The sequence below is a fragment of the Cervus canadensis genome, chromosome 17, assembly GCF_019320065.1.
Source record: "Cervus canadensis isolate Bull #8, Minnesota chromosome 17, ASM1932006v1, whole genome shotgun sequence".
In the NCBI taxonomy this organism is placed as follows: Eukaryota; Metazoa; Chordata; class Mammalia; order Artiodactyla; family Cervidae; genus Cervus; species Cervus canadensis.
This window is the reverse complement of record NC_057402.1, coordinates 42515659-42542821: the sequence shown is the minus strand read 5'-3', so window position 1 is coordinate 42542821 and position 27163 is coordinate 42515659. Positions and strand designations below refer to the sequence as shown.

At 44.3% G+C, this 27163-nt stretch overlaps 1 protein-coding gene across 1 annotated transcript in view; it reads left to right on the top strand.

Annotated features, from left to right (window-relative positions):
* Window positions 1–6588, top strand: part of MINAR1 (membrane integral NOTCH2 associated receptor 1) — a 33455-nt gene extending 26867 nt beyond the window's left edge. The window contains exons 3-4 of the mRNA XM_043434652.1: window positions 845–1099; window positions 6111–6588. Of these exons, the coding sequence (XP_043290587.1) occupies window positions 845–1099; window positions 6111–6308 (453 nt within the window). The 3' untranslated portion in view covers window positions 6309–6588. The remainder of the gene's footprint in view (window positions 1–844; window positions 1100–6110) is intronic.
* Window positions 6589–27163: the final 20575 nt, after the last annotated feature.

Sequence of the window (27163 nt, the reverse complement as noted above, 5' to 3'; positions counted from 1 at the left end):
AACAGGATTCATGGAGAGCAGAGCCCCAGGTTCAGAACTAGGGACTGAGAGCCTCAGTGATGCTAGCGGTGTCAGGCACCTTCCTGCCTCCACACTGTGGTCCAGACTGTTCCCTGTCTTGAAGGCTGAGCAGATGTTCCTGAAAACCAGCGGAGGCTCTCACCATATACTTTCTGACTTGGCTTCTTCCATCCAGAGAAGCAGGGTGTCATCCATGGTTTTGGCCAGCTCCTTGGGGAGAATACCTGTACCTTTTACTCCTCAGGACCAGGTAGAAATTGGTAATAGAAAGAGGGGGCCGGGACTTCCCTGGTGGTCCACTGGTTAAGACTGCGCTTCCAATGCAAGTGGCATGGGTTTGATCCCTGGTTGGGGAGCTAAGATCTTGCCATACCACATAGTGTGGCAGAAAAAAGAAAGAAGGAAGGAAAGAAAGAGGGGGCAGCACTATGCAGTGGTTAAACAAGGCTTTTCTGAAGCTAGAGGCTAAATTTAAATTCCAGCTCCCTGCCATTAGCAGCTGTGCTCCCTGGGGTAAATTACTGAGTCTTTCTGGTCTTCTTTTCCTTACCAGAATAATGTGTGTTAATAGTAGTAGTCATGGCGTGAAGATTAGATAAAATCATCTCTTTCTGGCACAGAAATGTTGGGTTGTATGAGTAGTATTAATGTTGTAAGCTTTTCCTAGTAAATGTCCCCCAGTACAGGCAATCCTTCTATTTGCTCATGAATGACTGCATGTTGCTACCTGGGCAGCACCTAATGATGAAAAGCTGGGGTCTGCCCAGTGTGACATCTGACCACATCTGTGTGGCCTCCTGGATTTATCTGTGACCCTCTGCAGGCAGACAGGCAGTACGACATCCCCCCGCAGCACCGCCTGCCCAAGCAGCCCAAGGACGGCTTCCTGGTGGAGCAGGTGTTCAGCCCTCACCCCTATCCCGCCTCTCTCAAGGCCCACATGAAGAGCAACCCTCTGTACACGGACATGCGGCTCACAGAGCTGGCAGAGGTGAAGCGGGGCCAGCCTTCCTGGACCATCGAGGAGTATGCACGCAATTCGGGTGACAAGGGCAAGCTGACAGCCCTGGACCTGCAGGTGAGCCTCTTTGCCCAGGGTGGGGTGAGGTGGGGGAAACCTGGCCACACCCTGGCGGATGCAGAAATGGATGAAGGATGCCCTAGCCACCCACTCCCTCCCCTTCAGCTCCCTTGGTCCCCACCATGGAATACTGAACCTGAATACATCATAAGGCAGAGATGTGTAACCAGGGGATTGCTATGTTGCGTTTTGGCTTGTAAACATTTAGCAACAGGAATGCTTCACTGATGGATTGACCTTGGCCATCAATTTGCTAACGTTGCGTTTAAGACTCTGTACCAAGTGCAGATTCTCATGCTTGCTCCTAAGACCTGAGCCCAACTGGTTAATGGAACACAAGCCTGATTTCTCCTTCCACATGTAGCCCGTGGGATAAGCATGTTTGTGGGAGCCAAGCTATGGATTATGTTTCCGTACGGAGCAGCCCCAGGTAAGTGCCACCCCTGGAAACTCTGTGAATGCAGTTGTGGCTAGAGGGTGTGTTTGCTATTCAACCACAGGCAGGGCTGGGTTTCGGCCACACTTGCATCTTGGTGATTCCATCCACGCTGCGTCTATCTGTGTGTCTGCATCATCTTGGGAGCAGGGAAGCACCTTGCCTTCACCTGCCGGTTAGATCTGTGGGCAACAAGGTCATTGTCTCAATGCTGCCAGTCACGTCCAGGTCCCTGAATGTCCCCACCACTGAAAGGGCAGCTGGGGAGATGCTGGTGGAGGCTGGTATGGCAAGGTGTTCCCTGACATTGCCTTGCTCTGAAGCCAAGAGTCTGCAGGATGGGCAGTACGGTGGTGAGAAAAGGAATGTGTTTTCCCACGGTGCAGATTCTCATCCAGGGTTCTTTTGCTGTGCAGCCTGGAACATTCACCTGTTTGAGCTGTGGTCCCCTCACCTGTTAAATGTCCATGATAATCTCTAACTTGTGGTGTTGTTGTGAGACATGAGAAGAATGTATTTAAAGTACCTGGCATTAATCAGGGACTGAAAAGGTATTTAGGCTGACAAAAGGATGCTGAAATCAATCAACTCTGTATAGTGGTTTTTTTTTTAATTATTCATTTATTTTTGGCTGTGCTGGGTCTTTGTTGCTGAGCAAGCTTTTCTTCAGTTGTGGCGAGCGGGAGCTACTCTCTAGTGGTGGTGTGTAGGCTTCTCACTGTGGTGGCTTTTCTTGTTGTGGAGCCTGAAGTCTAGGGTATGCGGACTTCAGTAGTTGAGATGCGTGGGCTCTAGAGCACAGGCTCAATAATAGCACATGGGCTCAGTTGCCCTGCACATATGGGATCTTCCTGAACCAGGGATTGAACCCACGTCTCCTGCATTAGCAGGTGGATTCTTTGCCACTGAGACACCAGGGAAGCCCCTGTGTGGTGCTTTTTTACCACAGTCTCTCATGCAAGGTGCAGTGGCCTGCAGGCAGGAGTGATGACGTTCATCTCAAGCAGGTAAATGAGGAAATTGAGGCCCGAGAAACTCAAGAACTTGTTGCAGGTCCGACAAGTCTGAATTCCTGTCGGACTCTCCAGCAATAAGACTTCTGTTCTTTCATCTTCTGTTGCCTCGCCACCATTTCATTTTTCTGATGAGAGTATAGTGGGGCTTCATGTTACTAAAGTGACCACAATGACATTGGTTTATGTTGGTCCCTAACTGACAGCAGTTATGGGGAGGAGCATCTCTGGCCAAATCTTGAGAGTCAGGTGGGTGATGCTATCAGAATGACCCTGGAGATATCATGGCCCCTGTCCCCTCCTGCACCTTATGTCCACATGCCTGCTGCTTATCACTTGACCCTTCAGGCCATGTCCTCTCCTGTCACTATCCTTCTGGCAAGCAGGCTGTATAGGATTCTTTTCTCCTGGAGGGGGTCCTAACACTTTGCCGTGGGTACCACACTGTGTTCTGTGAGTATTAGGATGCCACGAATCAGGGAAGACCTGGAGGTATGAATGGCTTACTTGGAGGAATAATCAGTGTCTCACCAGTATCATGGGATGACCTTGACATGGTCAGATTAACTGAATGAATCATAGATTGAAAAACATCTTTTTAATATCCAGAAGGCTGAGTCTGAGAGAATTGCTCCTACAGATATATGTGAGTTTAAAATGCCAATGTTTATAAGCACTAAAGGTGAAATTATAAAAAGTTAAAGATCTTTAGAGAGCTTCAGGTGACAGCACTTTAAAAAGCAGAGGATAATATATCTAGTCTCACAAAATGTAAGACAGCAAGGAGCTTCATAGCCTTTCGAGGGTGTTTGCAGCAAGAGAGTTGGACATGACTGATGCGACCTAGCAGCAGCAGCAGAACAGGTATCGGGAACTTGGTAAAGGCAGAAAAGCACCACCCTCCTTGTTTCCATCACTTTGCAGAGACCCAGGTACTGTCTTATGGCAGCCTCAGCATCTGGGCCATCTTCTTGCTGTCTCTTGGCTTTGAGATATAAATTTACCAGCAATGGCACCTTGAGGATACATCAAAGATACCGTTTCCATTTCCAGTGTTCAGCAGGTGTAATTGTCAATCAAAGATGCTCCCTGGGTCCTGTGAAAGCTTGGCATTACCTCTCTGCTACTGGGTGTCATGACAGCTTGCAGTTATTGAAAAAACTAATTACAAATAGTTTATTTCACTGACTGAATCGCAGTGCATAAAGCATATCTACCCAGGAGAGAGCTTCCCTGTTGGCTCAATGATAAAGAATCTGCCTGCCAATGCAGGAGACATGGGTTCAATCCCTGGGTTGGGAAGATCCTATGAAAAAGGAAATGGCAACCTACTCCAGTATTCTTGCCTGGGAAATCCCATGGATAGAGGAGCCTTGTGGGCTACAGTCCATGGGGTCACAAAAGAATGGGACATGACTTAGTGACTGAACAACAACTGAATAGATTAGAACAAAGGTTGACAAACCTTCCTCTAAAGGGCCAGAGAGTAAATACCTTAAGACCCAGCAGTCCTTACAATCTCTGTCATCACAACTGCTCAGTTCAGTTCAGTCTCTCAGTCATGTCCAACTCTTTGCGACCCCATGGACTGCAGCACCCTAGGCTTCAACTGCTCAGCTCTGCCCATAATAGTCTTGTGCAACCATGGACAATTTGTGTTAAATAAATGACTGGACATGCTTGTGTTTTGATAAAACATTCTCTTTTGACACTAAGATTTGAATTTCCTATGATTTTCACATATCCCAGACTGTTGTTTTTCTTTTCTTTTTTTTTCCCAGTGATTAAAAAATGTGAGGACCATTCTTGTAGGCTGTACAGAGGCAGGTGTTGGGCTGAATTTAGCTCCCGGGTTGGCGTCTGCTGGCCCCAGCACTAGAAGGCCATTAGCAGCAGGAGAGCAATAGAGATGCCAGAGGGGTCCACGGTGTATGGACTGTCAGCATCCCATCAGGAAGCAGCTGGCGAGCTCATGGAAGGACAGGAATGGGAGGAGGGGACTGTTAGCATCAGTGTGGGAGGGGTTTAAAGCCCAGCAAGCACCCAGGGACCAGCATGAGTGAGAGACTGATGCTGCCCTTGGATCTGAAGGCCCAAAGATGGGAGCTATTTCTGAAACCCACCAGGACCCACAGCTGTGAAAGCAGGTGTCAGATAGAAATGTAGTCCATCAGAGAGGGAGCCTGAGGACTGGTGCTCCATCAACAGAACCCACCAGTGTGTGTGATAGTCACTCAGTTGTGTCCAACTCTTTGTGGCCCCATTGACTGTAGCTCGCCAGGCTCCTCTGTCCATGGGATTCTCCAGGCAAGAATACTGGAGTGGATAGCCATTCCCTTCTCTGGGGATCTTCCCGGCCTAGGGATCGAACCCACGTCTCCCGCGTTGCAAGCAGATTCTTTACCATCTGAGCCACCAGGGAACCCACCAGGGATGCGTCCATGTGGACCAAGATCTGGGGGGACCAGAGCAAGATGGAGAAGAGCAGAGAACTGCTCTGGAAGGACGGGTGAAGAATGACTAACGTGGGTGACAAAATCATCAATATTCCAATAACCTGGTACCACTGAGGTTTTTTTTTTTAAGTTTTGGAAGTGTTTGTTTTGTAATTCTGTGTGTGTGTGTGTGTGTACATAATTTGTAACATGCCCATCTTTATCAGCATTGACCAATCTGAGAACATCTTCAAAATGGATATTTTGCTTGTGTTTCAGAGATTTAGGAGACCTCAACTTGGAATCGCAATGTGTTGCCGCTTTTGTGTGCCACTCACATTATTAAATGCTTGCTGTAAAATGAGAACACTGCTTTTCTTTATGGAAATAGATTATAGCCATCCACGGGGAACGGGATTCATGGGCAACACAGGTTAAATACGATATTTCTCTCGTAGACAATCGTTAATCTCAGGGAGACCAGGAGACAAAATGTCAGGGAGGGGCCTCCCACTGGGGATGCCGCACCTGGCCTGGGGGTGGTCTGCCGCCAGTCTGTAGACCTGGCCTTTGAGCAGTGGCCTGACCTGCTCAGACAGATGTTTGAGATGGAAATATTTTATGTTTGGTTTGAGCTGCTTCTGTGGGAGGTGCCTTTGATTTTTCAGTAGAGGCTTTTTCTGAAGAACTGGGAAGTGAATCAGAATAATAGAACAGCCTTGCTTCAAACATCTCTGTTCTTAGGGACTGTAAGTGGGGAATATCTGTCAGTGACCCTCCCTGCTTCCCCGACAGTGAGGCCAGCCTGTTCTTGGCTGTGCGCCCTTGCAGTGCTGACTCTCGCTTGTCTCGGCCCTGTTTCGCTTGTCCCCAGAAAACCTCTGGGTTTTCCTGTGTCGAGACCATCATGACCTTTGTAGTAAGAGGGGACAGATGCAATCTGGGGTGTGCAGGACCCCGAGTCCTTGGTGATCCATCTCAGGAGGGACTGGTGGGCAGCTTGGACACCGCTGCCAGCTGCAGACAGCTTCAGGGTGCTTCAAGCACCAGCTGAGATGCTTCAAGGGTGATGAACCTGTTTACAAATATTCACCATCTTTCTAACATCTTCTCTTCACTTTTAGACTCAAGAATCTTTAAATCCAAACAACTTAGAGTATTGGATGGAAGACATTTATACTCCGGGCTACGACTCATTGCTAAAACGGAAAGAAGCCGAATTCAGACGAGCCAAGGTCTGCAAGATAGCGGCTCTGATTGCTGCGGCTGCGTGCACGGTCATTCTGGTGATCGTCGTGCCCATCTGCACGATGAAATCATGAGCTGCTGGAGACAATGTTGCCGATGGCTTGTGACCTCTGACATCTCTCTCTGTAGTCTAAAATCACGTGGCAGGTCAGGCACCACTTGTTGAAACAGAAACCATGGAGGCTTTTCTGCAAATGCTGATGATGAGCTTCAGAAAATATTCATTCTAGAAAGATGTCTACCTACCTATTAGCTTTGACTTAATGACACGGATGAATTTTAAGAAGTGCAATATCTTTTCCTACCGAAAGAATGTAATGGACGACCAGTAGATACAAACTGAATTCTGGGCAAAAAAAAAAAAAAAAAAAAAGAAGAGGAAGCTTAATTGGTTGGATTCTTTCCATTTCATGGTGGATAATATGCTATAGAGGAGATGGTTAATACATACTTCTTTAATGGAAGCTAAGAGAGAGCAAGATGAGAAAGAAAAGCCTGGGTTCTCTCTTTCTTAATGTTACTAGACCATTGCAGGTGAAGTAACAGGATATGTTTTCATAGGGGGTTACTGTTTACTTCTCTGCTGACTGCCATCAAGGGCTACTGACTTCTCACACTTGCCCTTCTGTCATCATGATGCTCTTTGTTGCAGATCTTCATGGAAACATTCCAGACCTTCTTCCTGGTGCCCAGGGTAGAAAGGTACTGGACTGCCAAGTCAGGCATGGCATGAAGTGACCTCTCTGCTTAATAGGCCAAGGTCTTCAGGCTAGGAGACCTTCCAGTGGCCACCCCAAGCCATGGGAGGGCTTCTCGCTAATGATATATGCTCAACATTTGAAAGTCAAGGTATCCCAAAGGACCTCCCATCCTTGCCTTGGTGTGTGGGTCATCTCCTCCATCTTCTATCTCCTGGTAGTATGGATCCTCCACCTTTTACCATGAGTTGATTTTGGAACTTGTCCTTGTGCCTTGAAAAGTAGAGACAATGGCAGAACTTTGACCTTCTAACTATAAACCGTGGTTGCTGTGCACCAATAATACCAGCCATTTCCAATGGCTTTAAAAAGATTTTGAAAGCTTGTCGATAATATGATAAAGGCTCTGAGGTGTTCTCAACTACTCCAGCACCTACTCCAGAGTTTCAAATATTTGTCAGCAGTGCAAAAAAAAATGACCTATTTAACCATTTATCTATCTATCTATCTATATGTCTATCTAAATACCTGATTTTGGTTTATTGTCTTCTCTGTTAATTAACTTGAGAGCAAGATTTCTCCCGTGTAAGGAAGCCGTTGTCATTCATGAGAATTTGATATCAGTTTCCACCTGTTGAATGGTGCTTTGACATAAGTGAACAGAAAGAATCCTTTTCAGTGTCAGATCCTAATGTCTTATTATAGGTTAAAGAAAAACAATGGACAAAAACTAGCTACCTTAATTCTTCTGAGAACAAAGTGGAATATAAATAAATGTTGGTAGTAAGAATCATGTCACTCCAGTGAAAGAAAAGTGAAATTGTTAGTCACTCAGCTACGTCCAACTCTTTGGGATCCCGTGGACTCTAGCCTGCCAGGCTCCTCTGTCCATGGGATTCTCTAAGCAAGAATACTGGAGTAGGTAGCCATTCCTTCTCCAGGGGATCTTCCTGACCCAGGGATTGAACCCGGGTCTCCCGCATTGCAGGCAGATTCTTTACTGTCTGAGCCTCCAGGGAAGCCCGAAGATAGAATAAATTCCTAAAAGGGAGTTTTGGGAAGCATCTCAGATTTTAAAGCAATAGGAATTCAGCATCCATCCTAAAATCTTCCAAATATTGCTTAGCTTGCTGTGTCTAATTCTCTTGTTCCCCCAAAGGGGAGTCAGAACATTTTGTGTTGTTAATAAATATAGGATGGATGCTCTCATCTGTAGTAAACCTTCGTTTTTAGAGGTCTTCATGTTCTCTATTTATAGTCTCATGTTTATGTATAGATTTTCAGCTAGGTGACTGAAATTTAAGCCTTAGTATGGAAACCTGAGGATTTATAATTGAAAATGAAAAATATATTAATATATATTACTGTCTATCATCAGAATTTAGTCTTTTGGTGCTCTGTTTTGGGTTGGGCACATTAAATAAGGTTGTTTCTTTCAGCCCAAAGGGGATTCTAGGTTAATACCCTCGGGAGTTGTGGATTCCCAAGTCTCCTCCCAATCTATACCACTCTAGAAAACACCCTAGCCCTGACGCTCTCCCCTTTATCACAGGTTAAGCCACAAGAGCAGCAGAGGTAGGTAGGTTGCCAACCTCTTGCCCTGTGATTTGCAGAGAAGTGGAGATGCAGTCACCCAGGATAAGAAAAATTTGTCAAATCCCATTCGGACTCCTTCATTTGCCAGGTAGGATCACGCCGGATCGACCAAACCACTATGGCCACTGCCCTTGGGTGAGTTTCTTCTTAAAGGGCCCTCTTTGGGCCACGTGCCTAGCTCCCTGGGGAGGGGGCGAGTATAAGCCCCCTCCCAACCCATAGAAGTGAAGAATTTTCTCCTACACTTTTCATATCTGGGGAGGTAGTCAAAGATATTTAGTCTTGCTCTAAGTCCAGCATAGCTTTAAAATTCAGCTCCACTCATTGCTGCATCATGGAAACATCCAGACCTGGTCACTCCCATGGGAGACCACACAGAGATGACCCCCAGGCAAGGGGGGTTCCTCTGGAAAGCAATTGTCCTTAGCTTGGTAGCTCTGAGTCTGGTGTCAAGTTATGCACCTTTGCCATAGCGTGAAGCCTGATGGATGCTTGGAGTCTTGGGGTCTAGACAATGTGAAGTTCATAGTTGGCTTCTTTCTCTCCATTGATCCCAAGCTTGTTACACTTTCTTTCCCTCGACCTCTAGACTCACTCCAGCTCCTCCATCCCTCTGTTTGCAGAAAGGGTCAAGACCAGAGTCTGGATGGGAATGAAGCATCTACCCATTCCTCTAAAATTTGCCTCTCATCTCCTGCTGCTATGAGCTCCCTGTGGGCGACCTAGGGTCAGGCCTGACTTCTATAGTAGGCAACAGCCTCTACCACCGTATCTGGCATATTCTGATGAAGTACCATTTCTTGTGCCTAAACTGAAAATCATTATATTATCAAAATTCACGTCGGTTCTCTTGCATTTAAAAAACATGAACCATTGGACGTTATCAAGGGATTATTTTAAAATTAGATCTCTTTATCCAAATAAAGTTGTAATCATCACATCCTCTTTTTCAGTCTGAATTTGCTCTGAACACAGCCTTGCAGAGAAGCAAAGAATATTTCCCAGCTCACAGTTTTCAGATATTTTACGCCAGTACCTTCTTTAAATGGAAAATACAGTAAAGCAAATCATACTTGTATCACCCATTACTAGCTGATAAATTGTTAGTATTTTAGGGCATGCAGCTATGTGGTTTGTATCTGCAAGGCTGGCTTAATAGATGTGCTGAAAGTCACTGTTTGGAACCTGCATAAGCTCTGATACCCTTATTGGAATCAAGGCAGTGCTGTCTTTGTTTATAGTTTATCAGTTTAAGAGCACGGCACCTCCTTTTTCTTAAAAAAAAAAGCTCTGCCGAGAATACATGATTCTGTTCAGTGGTATAAAAATGTGTGAATGTTGAAATTCAACCTATTTCATATTATAACCAGCCTGCAAGAAGATTGTGCTCAATTGTGTGAATACCAAATCAGAGTATACTGTATATTGTACCTTGGAAATTTGTATTTAAAGGCAACAATGTTAATAATAGTTGGTATAACAGGGGAAAAGGTTTCGATATTTATTAACAAGGAGAAATGCAACAAACTTCCTTATTTATGCCTTATGAATAAAGGGGTGTGAAATATTAGGTGAAGTTTTATGTGCACGACTCTGAACTTTAGAGTCTAAAGGAGTGGGGATCCTCGAAGGCAGGGACTGTCTTTTCTATGTTTGTTCTGTAAAGCTCTCAGCGCACTCTTGGTGCTTGATCAATGTTATATAATACTAATAACTAAGCACATTTTTAGATCTTTTTTCAAATGGCTTGTGTAAAATTTGGTTAACGTATAATGGTTGGTTTGAAGCTATCATGTAAAATCTGCCCCTCCAAATATAATCGAGAATAAACTGGAAATGATGAAGTAGCATGCTGTGAGGTTTCGTTCTATGCATGAATTATAAGCAGTTCGTTTCATGCACAAATCATACGTGGCTGGCTGGATGCTTTTTCACAAATGGAACACATTCATGTAATTAGCATCCTGATGAAAAAAAGTAAAACAGGACATAACAAGCACCCCCAGAAACCTCCCTCAAGTCCGCTTCCAGTGAAAATCTCACAAAGAGGAATGACTATCCTGACTTTTTAAAATTAGTTTTTGTTGGCAATATAGTTGCTTTACAATGTTGTGTTCGTTTCTGCTGTACAGCCAAGTGACTCAGCTATCCATATGTGTGCATGCATGCTAAGTCGATTCAGTCGTGTCAGACTCCTTGTGACACAAAGAATACTGGAGTGGGTTGCATGCCCTCCTCCCGGGGCATCTTCCCAACCCAGGGATTGAACCCATGTCTCATATATCCTGCATTGGCAGGCGGTTCTTTACCACTAGTGCCACCTGGGAAGCCCATGTGTATGCATGTATCCCCTCTTGTCTGCATTTCCTTCCCATTTAGGTCAGCACAGGGCGTTGAGTAGAGTTCCCTGTGCTGTGCAGTGCGTTCTCATTGGTTGTCTGTTGTATACATGACATCAGTAGTGTATCTGTGCCAGCCCCAGTCTCCTAATTCCTCCTACGACCCCTGTTCCCCTTAATACTCATATATTTGTTCTCTATGTCTGTGTCTGTATTTCTGCTTTGCAAATAAGGTCATCTATACTATTTATCAGGTAGCTCAGTGGTAAAGAGTATGCCTGCCAATGCAGGAGATATGGGTTCAACCCCTGAGTGGGGAGATCCCCGGAGGTGGAAATGGCCATCCACTCCAGTATTCTTGCCTGGGAAATCCAATGGACAGAGAAACCAGGTAGGCTACAGTCCATGGGGTCGCAAAGAGTTGGATGTGACTGAGCACTCATGTGCGCATGCACACACACACACATACCCTTTTTCCAGGGCATATATTAGTTTTCCTGTTTTCAAGCTTTGTGTGAATGCATTCATGCAGTATGTGCTCTTGTGTCACTCAACATAATATTGTAAAAAAACATCCACGCTGTGGTGTGTGTTTGTAGTTTTCTCCTCATTGCACTAACTGATTGCAAACATAGCACAACTTATTTATTCATTCTGGGCTTCCCAGGTGGCGCTAGTAATAAAGAACACACCTGTCAATGCAGGACATGTAAGAGATGCAATTTCTGTCCCTGGGGTCGAGAAGATCTGCTAGAGGTGGGCATGGCAACCCACTGCAGTATTCTTGACTGGAGAATCCCATAGATGGAGAAGCTTTGCAGGCTCTAGTCCATTGAGTCACAAAGAGTTGGACACAAATGAAGCGACTTAGCTCTCATTATGTTCATTTATTCATTCTGCTATTGATGGACATTTGGGTAGCTTCCAGTTTGGGGCTATGAATGTATTTGTATGTGTCTTTTGATGAGTGCTCTAGTTCAGTCGCCAAGTCATGTCCAACTCTTCAAGATCCCATGAACTGCAGCGAGCCAGGCTTCCCTGTCCATCACCATCTCCTGGAGTTTACTCAAACTCATGTCCATTGAGTCAGTGATGCCATCCAACCATCTCATCCTCTGTTACCCCCTTCTCCTCCTGCCTTCAATCTTTTCTAGCCTCAGGGTCTTTTCAAATGAGTCAGTTCTTCGCATCAGGTGGCCAAAGTATTGGAGTTTCAGCTTCAGCATCAGTCCTTCCAATGAACATTCAGGACTGATTTCCTTTAGGATGGACTGGTTGGATCTCCTTGCAGTCCAAAGGACTCTCAAGAATCTTCTCCAACACCACAGTTCAAAAGCACCAATTCTTCATCACTCAGTTTTCTTTGTAGTCCAACTCTCACATCCATACATGACTACTGGAGAAACCATAGCTTTGACTAGATGGACCTTTGTCAGCAAAGTAATGTTTCTGCTTTTTAACATGCTGTCTAGGTTGGTCAATATGCTGTCTAGGTTGGTCATAACTTTCCTTCTAAGGAGTAAGTGTCTTTTAATTTCATGGCTGGAGTCACCAACTGCAGTGATTTTGGAGCCCCAAAAAATAAAGTCTCGCTGTTTCCACTGTTTCCCCATCTATTTGCCATGAAGTCATGGGACCAGATGCCATGATCTTAGTTTTCCAGATGTTGAGTTTTAAGCTGACTTTTTCACTCTCCTCTTTCACTTTCATCAAGAGGCTCTTTAGTTCTTCTTCACTTTCTGCCATAAAGGTGGTGTCATCTGCTTATCTGAAGTTATTGATATTTCTCCTGGCAATCTTGATTCCAGCTTGTGCTTCATCCAGCCCAGCGTTTCTCGTGATGTACTCTACATATAAGTTAAATAATCAGGGTGACAATATACAGCCTTGACATACTCCTTTCCTGATTTGGGACCAGTCTGTTGTTCCATGTCCAGTTCTAACTGTTGCTTCCTGATCTGCATACAGATTTCTCAAGAGGCAGGTCAGGTGGTCTGGTATATCAAGGAGTAAAATTGCTGAATCATGAGATGTGATGCCAAACACTGACAGACACTGCCAAAAAGTTTTCCAACATGGTTCTTCCAACCTATAGCCCCATCAGCAGTATATATTTGGGAGTTCCAGTTGCTCTATATCCTACTAAAAATGGATATTTTCCTTCTCTCATTTGAGCCATTCTGTTTGGTGTGTAGTGGTAGCACATTTTGTATTTAGTTTGTGTTTTTATGGTCACTACTAAGACTTGCTATCTTTTTGTGTGTTTATTGACCATTTGGATCTCATAGTTTGGAGTGCCTATCCATATTGTTGCCAGTTTTTGCTCTACTTTTGTCTTTTTTCTTACCAATTTGTAGACATTCTCTGCAAATTCTGGAAATGAGTCATTTGTCATATATACATCACAAATATGATTTTCCATTCTATGAGCTGCATTTTCTACTCTCTTAATGGTGTCTTTTTGATCAATAGAAGTTCTTTATTTTAATATAGAAATGTATCATTTTCTTCTGTTATGACTGACAATTTGAGTCTTGTTTGAGAAATCTAATGTCATGAATATATGCTTTCTTTAAGAAACTTTATTGTTTTATATTTCATGGTCATATCTGTACTCCTTTTAAAAAATTTTTATTTTATATTGGAGTATAGTTGTTTAACAATAATTTGATAGTTTCAGGTGTAGAGCAAAGTGGTTCAGTTATACATATACATGTATCTATTGTTTTTCAAATTCTTTTCCCATTGAGGTTGTTACAGAATATTGAGCAGAGTTCCCTGTGCTATGCAATAGGTCTTTGTCGGTTATTTATTTTAAATATAGTAGTGTGTACATGTTCATCCCAAACTCCCTAACTATCCCTTCCCTGTGATAACCATGGGTTTATTCTCTAAGTCTGTGAGCCTATTTCTGTTTTGTAAAATAAGTTCTTTGCAATATCATACAATATTTCTCTGTCTCTGTCTCACTTAATTCACTCAGTATGACAATCTCTGGGTCCATCCATGGTGCTGCAAGTGGTATTTTTAATAATGTATTCCCTTTGGAATTGATATTCATACCTGATATGAGGTCAAGAGTTAAGTTTTTTCCTCCCCATTTGTATATCCATTGATTGATGCCACTTATTAGAAAGATCGTCTTTCCCCTTTGACATTAGTCCATTGAAAGCATATATGGTTTTCTGGACCTTCTATTCTGGTCCATTCATCTAGTCATCTGTTCTTGTGTAACAACATCAACATCATTTTTTTCATCCTGGAGACATTAGGCATTCCTGGCCTTGAAATAAATGAATAATAGCTTACTTGGGCAGAAATCTGAGCTTGCAAAATCATATAATATCATTGAGAATGGTGAAGAGATAATTCACCTAGCTTCTTTCATCTCCTTCTGCCGCTCACAGATGTCACTGAGTTCCCTGCTTGAGTCATTAAAGAAAACTGATTAAACATGGGTCACAGCACATTGGAAAAAGCAATTAATATCTTGACACCTAAACACCAAAAGAAGTCTCTGATGAAATCTTGGAGAATATTAGAGTAATTATACCATGCTGGGTATAAGAATGCTTTTTTAATTTTACAATAAAATATGAATTCAGATCCACAAATCCCAAGTTTGCATATAGACAGACTGGACCTGGATTGAATTTTGCTAAGTGTTCTAAAAAAGTGAATTAAGAAAATAATAGAAGTAATCTTGTAGGGGAAAATGTTTACCCTCCCTAAGAGGACAAATCAATTGTAACATGATGTCGTAAGTCTTTTTAATCTGACATTCATTTAGAGTCCTCCCTGGCAAGTACTAGCAAAAGTCAATACTTAGTTAACTTACTTTACACTATCAAATGTATCTTTTTAAAAAGCAGACACTGCTCTTTTTTTGTCTTTTTAAAAAAGTTTTAAATTAATTAATTTATTTTAATTGGAGGCTAATTAAAATATTGTGGTGGCTTTTGCCATACATCAACACGAATCAGCCACGGGTGCACATGTGTGCCCCCATCCTGAACCCACCTCGTACCTCCCTCTCTACTCCATCCCTTTGGGTTGCCCCAGAGCACCAGCTTTGAGTGCCGTGTAAAAAGCAGACACTACTTTTGGTGACTGCTGTTATTGTTCAGTCGCCAAGTCACCAGTATCTGAAAGTCTTAGAATTCAGGTTTTGCAACAGGGTCCCACAGGCTTTCTCCATCATGAGCCTGAATTACTGATATCTTGCTCTACCTGGAATTAGTTTTCTGTCTTCACTGGTTTTTGTAATGAAAAGAAGGGAGAGAAGGTACATATGACTTCACATAGAAGTGATAATAAAGGGATACTTCCCTTGTGGTCCAGTGGTTAAGGATCTACATTCCAGTGCAGGGGACATGGGTTCAATCCCTGGTCTGGGAACAAAGATACTACATGCCACAGGGCAACTAATCCTGCCTGCCTCAACTACTGAGCCTGCACACCCCCATGAAGATGCAGTGCAGCCAAAATAAAATAAAGAAAAGAAGTGATAGTATGTTATGTGAAAAATTACCAGTATCTGAAAGCAGAAAAACATTGGAGTTTCTGGCTGGAACCAGCCACTGTTGTTTCAACCCATGCAAACACGGTTGCTTTGCTGTCTCAAAACTGACTTCAGCTTGTCGCAGTCTTTGAAATTCCTGAAAGATTCATTAAATCCTGGACACAAAATTATTGTTAGAAATCAGCAGTGCAAGTGTGGTTAATTACAATACAGTTTCCTTTCATTTGTCAAGGAAAGCACTTAATAAATTATTCCTAATAAGTTACTGAGTGGTTATCCTGCTAATAGAAGAACTGTGGATGGTATTTTCCTGCTGGTCACTCACAGTCGTGTTCTACATTTTAATGATTTTTGTATAATTTCAGAAGTCCCAATGAGGGAACCTTTCCCAGTTCATTTTCTCTGGGACCAGTGCTGTTTGATCTGGGATGTCTCAGCCAGTCTAAATTAGCATTTTGTTGCTTTATTATTAAAGTTCAGTTTTCTCATTAGCAATGTATATGTGACCTATATACCTCTTTCTTATTCAATCTTTTTTCTACCCTTCAGTTTATTCAGTTATTTCTTTAGTCAACTGATATCTATTAAGAAAACTTGCACATGCAAGGTAGTGGCTTATGGCTGAAACATGGGCTTTCCTGGTGGCTCAGCAGTAGAGAATCTGCCTGCAATTCAGGAGATGTAGGAGACACAGCTTTGATCCTTGGGTTGGGAAGATCCCCTGGAGGAGGGCATGGCAACCCACTCTAGTATTCTTGCCTGGGAAATCCCATGGACAGAGAAACCTGGCAGGCTACCGTCTGTGGGGTCAAAAAAAGCTGGACAGAACTGAAGAACCTTAGCACACATAGCACAGCACATGGTTCCAAGAAGCAACAGTATTTTGTACGTATTTTTTTCATGCTTAATAAGTTATTGTTGAGTCAATGAGTGGACACATGAGTGCATGAAAGTTTTAGATCTGATGTCACGGAACTTCCATTCTAATGAATGTGTAGATAGCAATCAAGTGAGCAAATAAAATAATTTCCAACAGCTATAGGCATAATGAAGAAAGATTTTCAACTCAGAGAGGAACAGAGGTGCTGTTTGAGTTAGAGTAGCCAGGGAAGGGTTCCTGAGGATGTGGTGAGTGGAGAACTGAGGATGAACATTTCTGATAGAGGGAACATGCAGTGCAGAGGAAAGCCAGGGTGGCTTGAACTTGGCGAAATAGACTAGGGAATTCTGTCTGAGTAGAGATCAGTGAAATAGGCAGAGGCTAGACTGTAAAGGGATTATTGGCCACAGTAAGGACTTTTGGTTTTATAATGGGGAGCGTGGAAAGGTTGCAAGCAGAGAGATGACCTAATCCATAATCTGACTGATATACTTTTATTTTTTTTTTATTAGAGGATAATTAGTTTACAATATTGTGATGGTTTCTGACATATATCAGCCTGAATCAGCCATTGGTATACATAGGTCCCCTCCTTCTTGAACCTACCTCCCACCTCCCACCCGATCCCACCCCTCTAGGTTGTCACAGAGCACTGGCTTTGGGTTCCCTGCATCATACAGCAAATTCCCATTTCACAAATAGCAATGTATATTCTAAAGGAAATCAACCCCAAATATTCACTGGAAGGACTGATGCTGAAGCTGAAGCTCCAATAATTTGGCCACCTGATGAAAACAGCTGACACACTGGAAAAGACCCTGAAGATGGGAAAGGTTGAAGGCAGAAAGAGAAGAAGGCAATAGAAGGAGAGACCATTGGATGGCCTCACTGACTCAATGGACATGAGTTTGAACAAACTTCAGGAGATAGTGAAGGACAGAGAGGCCTGGTGTGCTGCAGTTCATGGGGTCTCAAAGAGTCAGACATGGTTTAGCGACTGAACAACAACAATGTATATTCTGATTGATATTTTTTAAGAGCTCACTCTGGCTGCAAGGTGAAGACTGGACCACAGAGAAGCAAGGCTGGAAACAAGAAGATTGGTCAGGAGATGCTGTTGCTCTAGGGTGAGGAAGTGGAGGTGGAAAGGACTGAGCTTGTGTCTGTAGATGCAGCTGACCAGACTTGCTGATAAGGGGCTGAGAGAATGACACAAGTGGATCCGGGACTACTGCTGAATTTTCGGCTCCTGGAGCAGGGTAAGGGATAGTGCTGTTGAATCGATTGGAGAAGACTTTAGGAAGAACAGTTTGGGGGTAGGGGATGGTACCTAAGGCTCTGTGTGGGGCATATTCCATTTGAGATTTTCTCCATCTGGTCCCTACAGGGTGAAATTTGACACTTGAGATTCAATGGTTTTGTACCTGCTTACCTCTTCCTCCGTTTTCTTTCTTTTTTTTGAAGATTTTTTGATGTGGACCATTGTTAAAGTCTTTACTGAATTTGTTACAATAGTGCTTCTGTTTTTTTCCTTCTTCATGTTTTGGTTTTTGTGCCACGAGTTATGTGGGATCTTAGCTCCTCAACCAGGGATCAAGCTGACAGTCCCTGCATTGGGTGGCAAAGTCTTAACCACTGGTCCACTAGGGAATTCCCTTGAGAACTGTGTTTTATATAAGATCAAGGGCTTTAAGATCTAAACTCTTGGAAGTCACTGTCTACACCCATCATTTATCTCAGTCCATTAGTAGAACTTGTCATTGTTGTTTTTGTTTAGTCACTAAGTCACGTCTGACTCTGTGTGACCCCATGGACTGTAGCCCACCAGGCTGCTCTATTCCATGGGATTTCCCAGGCAAGAATACTGGAGTGGGTTGCCATTTCCTCCTCCAGGGATCTTTCGGACCCAGGGATCAAGCATCTCTCGTGTCTCTGCATTAATCGGTAGGTGGATTCTTTACCACTAAGTGACCTGGAAAGCTAAAGCTTGCCATTATGCAGACATAATTATTTAATACTAGAATGAAATCTCCAAAACACTGTAGTTTCAGCACCCAGAACAGTCAGTGCTAAGCCCAGAGGACTTCAGTGAATATTTCTAGAAAGAATGAATGGATGATTTCTTCACATTTGCATTAAGAATGAAAAATCATACAAATTGCCATTTTTAAAAGAAAGGAACCTACTATGAAAAGGATGTTATTAATGTGGGGTTGGAATGCTCAGTGAACTTACAAAATCCTGAGGCTAGACTTCCATAAATTAGCTGGGACATCCTCTATTTGTAATAGAAATGAGCATAAGATAAGATTTTTTAAAATGATACATGTAGTAATTATAATGGTCCTTTCCATAAACAGCATGACAAAATCTACAGTTTCATTCTGTTGTTAACATAGTTTTCTCTGTATTTCAAGACAGAGATTTTAGTTTCAAGAAAGTGTCTTTTGTTAGGCTCTCAGGAAACAGACGAGGGGACAGAGATTTGTTTGCAGGGTTGGCTGGGGAGTGCCTGTAGGGTCAGCAGCCTGGAGGTGGGACGACTGATCAGGAGGAGGATGTGGACCATGGGTCAGCTACAGCAGAGGCCAGTCAAGGGGGACTCTGAAGGTGTTGTCTTACCTTGAAGCAAGGGGCTGGTCTCTGCCTCTGCTGGAATGGAGTTCAGAGACGTTGCCTTTGGGGAGGCTTCCCCGGTGACTCAGTGGTAAAGAATACTCCTGCCAATGCAGGAGACTCAGGAGACATGGGTTTGATCCCGACCCAGGATGCCCTGGAGGAGGGTGTGGCTACCCACTGCAGTATTCTTGCCTGGAGAATCCCATGGAGAGAGGAGCCTGGTGGGCTGCAGTCCACAGGGTCTCACTGAGCACGCACACATGCCTCTGGGGAAATAGTTTGTCTTTGGAAGAGAAACCTTTCATCACTTGAAAGTGACTCCCATAGAGCAGCTCACGTGGGAGCCTCCATCACCGATGCTCCAGCACCCAGAGGAGGGGCTGCGGTTTCCCTGCTGGAGCCAGGATCGAGGGCAGCACAGCCCAGCACCCGCCGCTGACTGTGTCAGCCTCACCTACGCATCTGTGAGATACACACAATCTGAGATGCCACCTCAGGCCGACTCTGGATTATAACAAGTCCGCTCAAACGATGCCAATGCACGTGTCATCTGGAAAACCACTCGGCTGGAGAGGCAGCCAAAGGCTTTGATCCCTTTAGAGGACACGAAGTTCCACTCACTTCTCATTCTGTATGATGCCACTTGAAAGCTGATGACTTTCCTTTCAGGGGACCTGAATGTGACACTAGCTTGGCTCTCAAGGGCCTAAACCACACTTGGAGTCAGTTTGTACCAGAAATTAAAACAGAAGAAAAAGAATTGATTTTCCTGGTGTTGCACAGTTTTCAAAGACAGAAAGAAAGCAAGAAAATCAAAGGAAGAGATATGAATGTGTATATGAATAGGAAATAGATTTCCTGAGGTGTAGATGAGCAAAGAATAAATCATTGGGGAAGAAATAAGAAGCAGAGATATCACTTTGCTGACAAAGGTCTGTATAGTCAAAGCTATGGTTTTTCCAGTAGTCATGTTCAGATGTGAGAGTTGGACCATAAAGAAGGCTGAGCCCCAAAGAATTGATGCTTTTGAACTGTGGTGCTGGAGAAGACTCATGAGAGTCCCTTTGACAGCAAGGAGATTGAACCAGTCAATCCTAAAGGAAATCAAGCCTGAATATTCACTGGAAGGACTGATGCTGAAGTGGAAGCTCCAATACTTTGGACACCTGATGGCGAAGAACCAAGTCATTGGAAAAGACCCTGATGCTGGGAAATATTGAAGGCAGGAGGAGAAGGGGACAACAGAGTATGAGATGGTTGGATGGCATCACCAACTTGATGGACATGAGTTTGAGCAAACTCTGGGAGTTGGTGATAGACAGGGAAGCCTGGCATGCTGCAGTCGATAGGGTTGCAAAGAGTCGGACATGACTGAGCAACTGAACAATAATAGATACTATGACTGTCTTGATTTGTGGTGCAATGCACCTTCTCTTTCAGTTCAGTTCAGTTGCTCAGTCATGTCTGACTCTTTGCGACCCCATGGACTGCAGCACGCCATGCCTCCCTGTCTATCACCAACTACCAGAGCTTACTCAAACTCCTGTCCCTCAAGTTGGTGATGCCAATCTTATCGTAACTCCTTGCCTTCATGTACCACTTGCAAGTTTTAACACTCATATTAAGTGAAGAAAGCTGAGTGCAAAAATGGTGTCTAGCATGCTACTATTTGTATAAAAACAAAGGTGCAAAAATGAATATGTCAGTGTATTGTTATATGTATACATAAGACATCTTTAGGAGGGTAACTAATCACAGTGATTACCCTTTGCAGATGGGATTTGGAGATGGGAAATAGAGTGGAAGGAAGAGTTTTCATTACATATCCTTTGTACTTTTTGAAGTTCTAACCATGTGACTATGTTGTTCTTGTTCAGTCAATAAGTCATGTCTGAGTCTTTGCAACCCCATGGACTGCAGCACGCCAGGCTCCCCTGTCCTTCACCATCCCCGGAGTTTGCTCAAATTTGTGTCCATTGAGTCAGTGATGCTATCTAACCATCTCATTCTTTATCATCCCCTTCTTTTGCCTTCATTCAAAAAAAATTTTTTTTTTTAAATTTTGAGTGTTTTCCTGTAGCCTCAGGAACCACGAGAAATAGATACTGCAGTTTCTCATTTTACAAAGAGTCGCATACCTAGGAGAGATGGAACTTTAACTGTGGTCTTCTTATTTCTGTAATGGTGTTCTTTCTACAAACTATTTTGTCCCCAATTTCACCTAAATCTGAAATTGCTGGGTGCACTGTCATATCTTGGCAGCCACTTGTGCTGGGTTTCCTCAGATGTAAACCCAGGCTCACTGAATCAGCAGTTGCATTTTGACACTATATTTATGGAACTGGAAGTCTGTTTTTTCAAAGAAAGTCCAAGCAAATATCTGTTTCATGAGCAGAGGAGAATTTCCTTGAAATGATCTCGTACTATCTGTGGAAGATTGCAGTAAAAGCATGGAATTCACTAGGTTGTGAAATACAATCCTGCTTTCTTGGTTTGAAGCATTCTTGTAATTGGCCTAAAAGAAATACAGTCTAGAAGTCTAGGTTTCTCCTTAAGGATGGGTTTATTCCCAAATAAGGAATACTGGAGGAGGGAATAGCAATGCACTCCAGTGTTCTTGCCTGGAGAATCCCATGGACAGAGGAGTCTGGTGGGCTATAGTCCATGGGGTTGCAAAGAGTCAGACATGACTGAAACGACATAGTGCTAGCACATTCCCAAGTTAAAGGTTGAAAGGATTAAAAAAAAAAAAAGACATGAGGGGATGGACTCGGGGAGGCTGGAGATTCAAGGTTCTGGAGTGAAGATTTGAAGGGTCAGAATAAGAAGAATGACTGAGAGAAGGGAGGCTCAAGAGTAAGGGGAGATAAATATATATATATATATTGCTCAGCCGTTAAGCCATGTATGACTCTTTGTGACACCATGAACTGTAGCCCACCAGGTTCCTCTGTCCATGGGATTTCCCAGGCAAGAATACTGGAGTGGGTTGCCATTTCCTTCTCCAGGGGATCTTCCCAACCTAGGGATCAAACTGCACAAATAAATAAAAAGAGATAATGATGACTGAGAACTTGTAACCTGGGAAACACCTAGCACACATCACCTTGTATAGCTCTCACAGCCACTGCCCAGTACAGCAGGTGTTCCTTGAGGCCCTATTTTACAGATAGTGAAACTGAGGCTTGGAGAGTAAGTGTGCATGACCCAAGGCAGAATGGCTGGTGAGGGGCTGAGCCGGGCTTGGAAGTCAGGCCTCTGCTCTGGCCACCCCCCACTCCACCCCACCCTCAACTGAAGGGAGCACGCTGGAACTGGAACCAGGAGGCTGGAAGGGGGGTGCAACTGACTTGGGTATGAAAGACCCCACAGGAGCCATGAGCAAGTGTCATTTAAAGAGGCTGGAGCAGAAAGATAAACACCAACACAGTATACTAACGCATATATGTGGAATTTAGAAAGATGGTAATGATAACCCTATATGCAAGACAGAAAAAGAGACACAGATGTATAAAACAGACTTTTGGACTCTATGGGAGAAGGCAAGGGTGGGATGATCTGAGAGAACAGCATCGAAACATGTATATTATCAAGTGTGAAACAGATCGCCAGTCCAGGTTGGATGCATGAGACAAGTGCTCGGGGCTGGTGCGCTGGGATGACCCAGAGGGATGGGATGGGGAGGGAGGTGGGAGGGGGGTTCAGGATGGGGAACACATGTAAATCCATGGCTGATTCATGTCAATGTATGGCAAAAACCACTACAATATTGTAAAGTAATTAGCCTCCAACTAATAAAAATAAATGAAAAAAAAAAAAAAAAGAGGCTGGAGGATTTGCCTGGTGGTCCATTGGCTAAGACTGTGTTGCCAGTGCAGGGGGCCCAGGTTCCATCCCTGGTGGGGGGGGTACTAAATCCCATGTGCCTTAACTAAGACTGGTGTGACTAAATAAATATTAAAAAACATAAAGAGACTGGAGGTGGAATAGGTGCAAGTTCACTGTGATGTATGGGAGAGGAGGAAGCAGATGAAGGGCAGTATTGTAAGTATCATATTAATAACATAAATGAAGAGAAGTGCTGGGCAATGGAAGGGTGTTGTCAAGAGGGATTTCTTTAGAAAACAGGAGACTCTTGCATGGCTACAGATCCAGGGGGCAGAATCCCAAGGAGAGAGAAGGGTTCATGGTTTTTTCCTTTCCTGCTTTTTTCATCTCAGAAGTTTATTTTTTCCAAATTTTAAAATTCCTGCCCATATCCACATATACTTTATATAATATAGTCTTAGCCAGAGTTCATAAAATTTCAATTTTTCAAAGTTATTTACTGATAGTATTCCAACATCTTTTAAATTACCATAGTTATTGGTGGCACGTGTGTGTGTACTCCTTTGCTCAGTCATGTCCGACTCTTTTTGACCCCATGGACTGTAGCCCACCAGGCTACTCTGTCCATGGAATTCTCCAGGCAAGAATACTGAAGTGGGTTCCCATGCCCTTCTCCAGGGGCTCTTCCCAACCCAAGTATCGAAGCCCACTAGTGGCATGACATGTCTTCAAATTTGTATACATGGTGTACCTTGCAGGAGAGAAACCCAGGCCAGGTGGAGACTCACCTGGGGAAGAGAGCAGAGTGAAGCAGTGGACAGGTCTGGAGTACCGCTCCCTGCCCTCCGGCTCTCCTGCTCCTGAACTCAATCACTTACTGATTCCAGATCCCAGGGATCTTGTGCTGCAGATGAATGCATTCAGCATCAGGACAGGCTGAGGGACCCGCCCCAATCTGTACAGACAGGAAGTGAGCAGGCGGAAGCCAGACTTGTGGCTGTGGATGACTCTGAAGCCTGTGTGTGCGCCTCCTTCCTGCGGGTACCACTCTGCTTATCCATATTCTGCCGAGGCCAGGGAGGTGGAAGAGCTGGGGTCAGGTGGTACTGGGGATCTCTCATCTGCTGGGAAAGAGGGAAGGGGTAAGGAGGAAGGTCAGAAGGGGCTGCCCATAGGGACTTATGCTGGCAGGGACTGGGGAGGCCTGGCCATGATGCTCAAGGCTGGACTGACCTAGTCAACACTAGCGACTGCCTAATTGGAAAGGCCCAGAGCCCAGGGAGGACCTGGGGGCCACAAGCGCAAGGGTGGGGTGAAAATCAGGACACCGCTGTGTGTTTTCTTCTCTTTGGTCAGGACAGTCACATGCGACTGTGAGTGTATGTGTGGTTGTGTAAAGTGGACACAAGGTGTGGGTGGGTTTCCGTGTGTGGGTATATGTGTGTGTGGGTGAATGTGTGAGCGTATGTACGTGGAGGTGTGCATGCATGTGCTTGGTCAGTGGAGAGGAGCCAACTTCCTGGCTGTGCGGCTGGAATGCAAACACAGCCTCTGAAATTAATCACTGTCTGTAGCCCTGGCTGTACGACTCGGGCTGGCTGCATGTTACGTGCCGGGCTTCCCGAGCTTGGGCTCCGGCTGCTCACAGCTGACTCTCCATCTCCCCCCAGGGTGGCCCCTGACCTCTGGGCACCAGGACATTCTGTGCAGGTCTGGGGGGCACCTTCAGATGGGCCCCAACTGTGGCTAGGGTCTCTAGATGCCTCTGTTCCCAGCTGGGTTCTTCAGCGGGCATCCTGGCCTAAGTGCAGCTGCCTCCTGCGGACCTGGGTCTACATGGGAAACCCCAGGGGCATGGGTTACACCTTCAGCTTTTATTGCTGAGATGCAAGTGGCAAGGACTGAATTAGAGACTGAGGCTGAGAAAGACAAAGAAGCACATTTGTGGCACAGCCATATTGTGTGTTCAACCAAACATATTGCGTGTTCATAGATTTTTTCTTGTTTGCCTATGAAACTGATGCACTTCATTCCTTCTTTCTTTCCTCCCTCTCCTTCTTCCTTTCTCTCTTCCCTCCTCCCTCCCTTCCTTCTACAGATTGTTTCTTGAAGCTATTTGATGCACCTAGGATGATGCCAATAGCTGGACCTAGAGCAGGGCAGAGTCAGACCTCAGCCTGAGCCTCTTGGCCTGTCAGGAGACACACATGGAGCAAGTCACCACCCCCATGGCGTGAGCATATGGGAGAGCACAGGTATCCTAGAATCTGGTAATAAAAGGCTCTGACTTAGCCCTGAGGATGGGGTGATGATCTAGGTGACAAAAGCTTTTAAAGAAGCACTCCCTGGGAGCAAGAGTCCCTTTTGTGCCCACTGTGGTGCTCACCTTGGCCTGACACCTTGTGCCTTCAAGGAGGCCTTGTCCACAGGGAAGGTTCCTCCCCCAGACCCACCACAGCAGTGGACCTGCTGTGGGCCTCCGTCTTAGGGTGTGACATGCAGGCCTGACACCCCCAGGTCAGTTCTCAGATCTCGTCACTCTGGTTGGCAGTGACCTTTAGACCTTTAGTGCTGGCAAGACCCCTGGGACTTGATGATTCCAGTTGTGTATTAGCCCTTCCTTGGGTCAGCTGACTCCATCTCTAGGCAGCTAAGAATAGTGGACTCCTACACTGAGCCAAGCATCACACCCAGTTTCACCACCACTCTTTGAAGTGGGTACTATTGTTAATTGCCAACCCAATTTTCACTTGAGACAGAGGCACAGAGCAGTCAAGTAACTTGCCCAAGGTTGGATGATGGGGGACCCGGAATTTCAATTTAGGTGTTCTGGAATCAGGCTTCACTTTCTTATTGACTCTGCTATGCTGCCTTTCAAAGTAAAATCTAAATTGGCCTCTCAGATCTCAAGACAAAGATTCCTTCATCCATTCACCGAATTTTTGAAAGCCACTGTACCTTGAGATCTCACTATATAATGACACTGTGCTAAGCCCTTTGTTCATCCAATCAATTTTTAAAAAGTGTGACCTCTGTGCTGGACAAAGTCCTAGGTACTGAGAATACAGGGGTGAACAAAACATACCATATCCTTACGCTAATTATAATCGAGTGGGGATACACAAAAGAGGCCAACGAGTATATAATATTGGATGGCAATTAATGACATTTGCCTCACTTAATATTTACCTCATCTTTAGAAGCAGGTATTGGGACTTCCCTGGTGGTCCAGTGGCTAAGACTCCCTGCTCCCAATGCAGGGGGCCTGGGGTTCCATCCCTGGTTGGGGAACTAGATCCCACATGCTACAACTAATATCCAGCACAGCCAAATAGATAAATACATATATTTTTCTAAAAGAAGCAGATACTGTTGTGCCCATTTTATTGATGTAGAAATAAATCTAAGGCTCAGAGCTATTCATCAGTAGATCTAAAGTCACACAGTTATCAATTTTGAACCTGAACTTGATTTTGGATTCAAATCCAGATTTCTCCACCTTTGAAGCTAAAGTTCTCAGCCATCACACACTCAAAGCATTGTCAAAGGATAAAACATAATACTACTTTTGCTTATCTTTGCCTCTCTCTTTCCATCATCTCTGCTAAAAAAAGGGGGGAGGGTACAGAATCTGAGGACTGGAGGGACAAACTCAGGAGTCACCTCCAGAGGTCACTTGGCTATTCTGTCCTAGGGAAGGGGTCTCCTGAGAGTCTATCTTGTCTCGTTCTGAACGAGAAAGTCACGCAGAACCAAATCCATAAGAGATCTCTTTGACATTAGAACTTCTTTTGTTTATTTTTCTCTCCTCCTCTTGTGCTGACAGATGTGTTCATGTAAAGACAGGGAAAAAAAGCCAAGCCATTTGTCACAGTGATATCTTCCCTCCTGGCCTTCATAATGAATTGTAGTGGTTCTAGTTAATCAGTCATTCCCATAACTGCGCCTATGGATGCTTCTCTTTTAAAGGGCCCCCAGACTGCATGCTTGAATGGACTGTTCCCAAAGACTTTGCATGCACATCTGTAAACCCAAGTGTTCCTTGAGGGAACTAAGCATTCATGTCAGGCACCAAGCTGACTGCTGTGGACACATTGCCCTATCTTCTCCCAGCAAAACTCCCACATCCTGGGAGGCTGGAGTTTCCTCCCTTTTACAGGTGGTCTTATAGGGAAGCAATCAGGTGTGTTCTGTAGGTTCAGGGTCACAGACTGTGGGAAGCAGAGCTGCAGTATGAACCTGTTTATGTCTGATTAACAGGTTAACCTTGCCTCCTAAAGATGAATTCCATGTCCTTACCAGAGGTTCACAAGTTCATTCTCAAAGGTATAAGCATGTTTTGCTTTTCTCTGAATCCCCCAAATCCTAATTTCTCATCTGACTTTGCCCGTATGCATGGGAATCCAACAACTCATCTTATCATGCAAGGCATTAGAATCATAGGTTC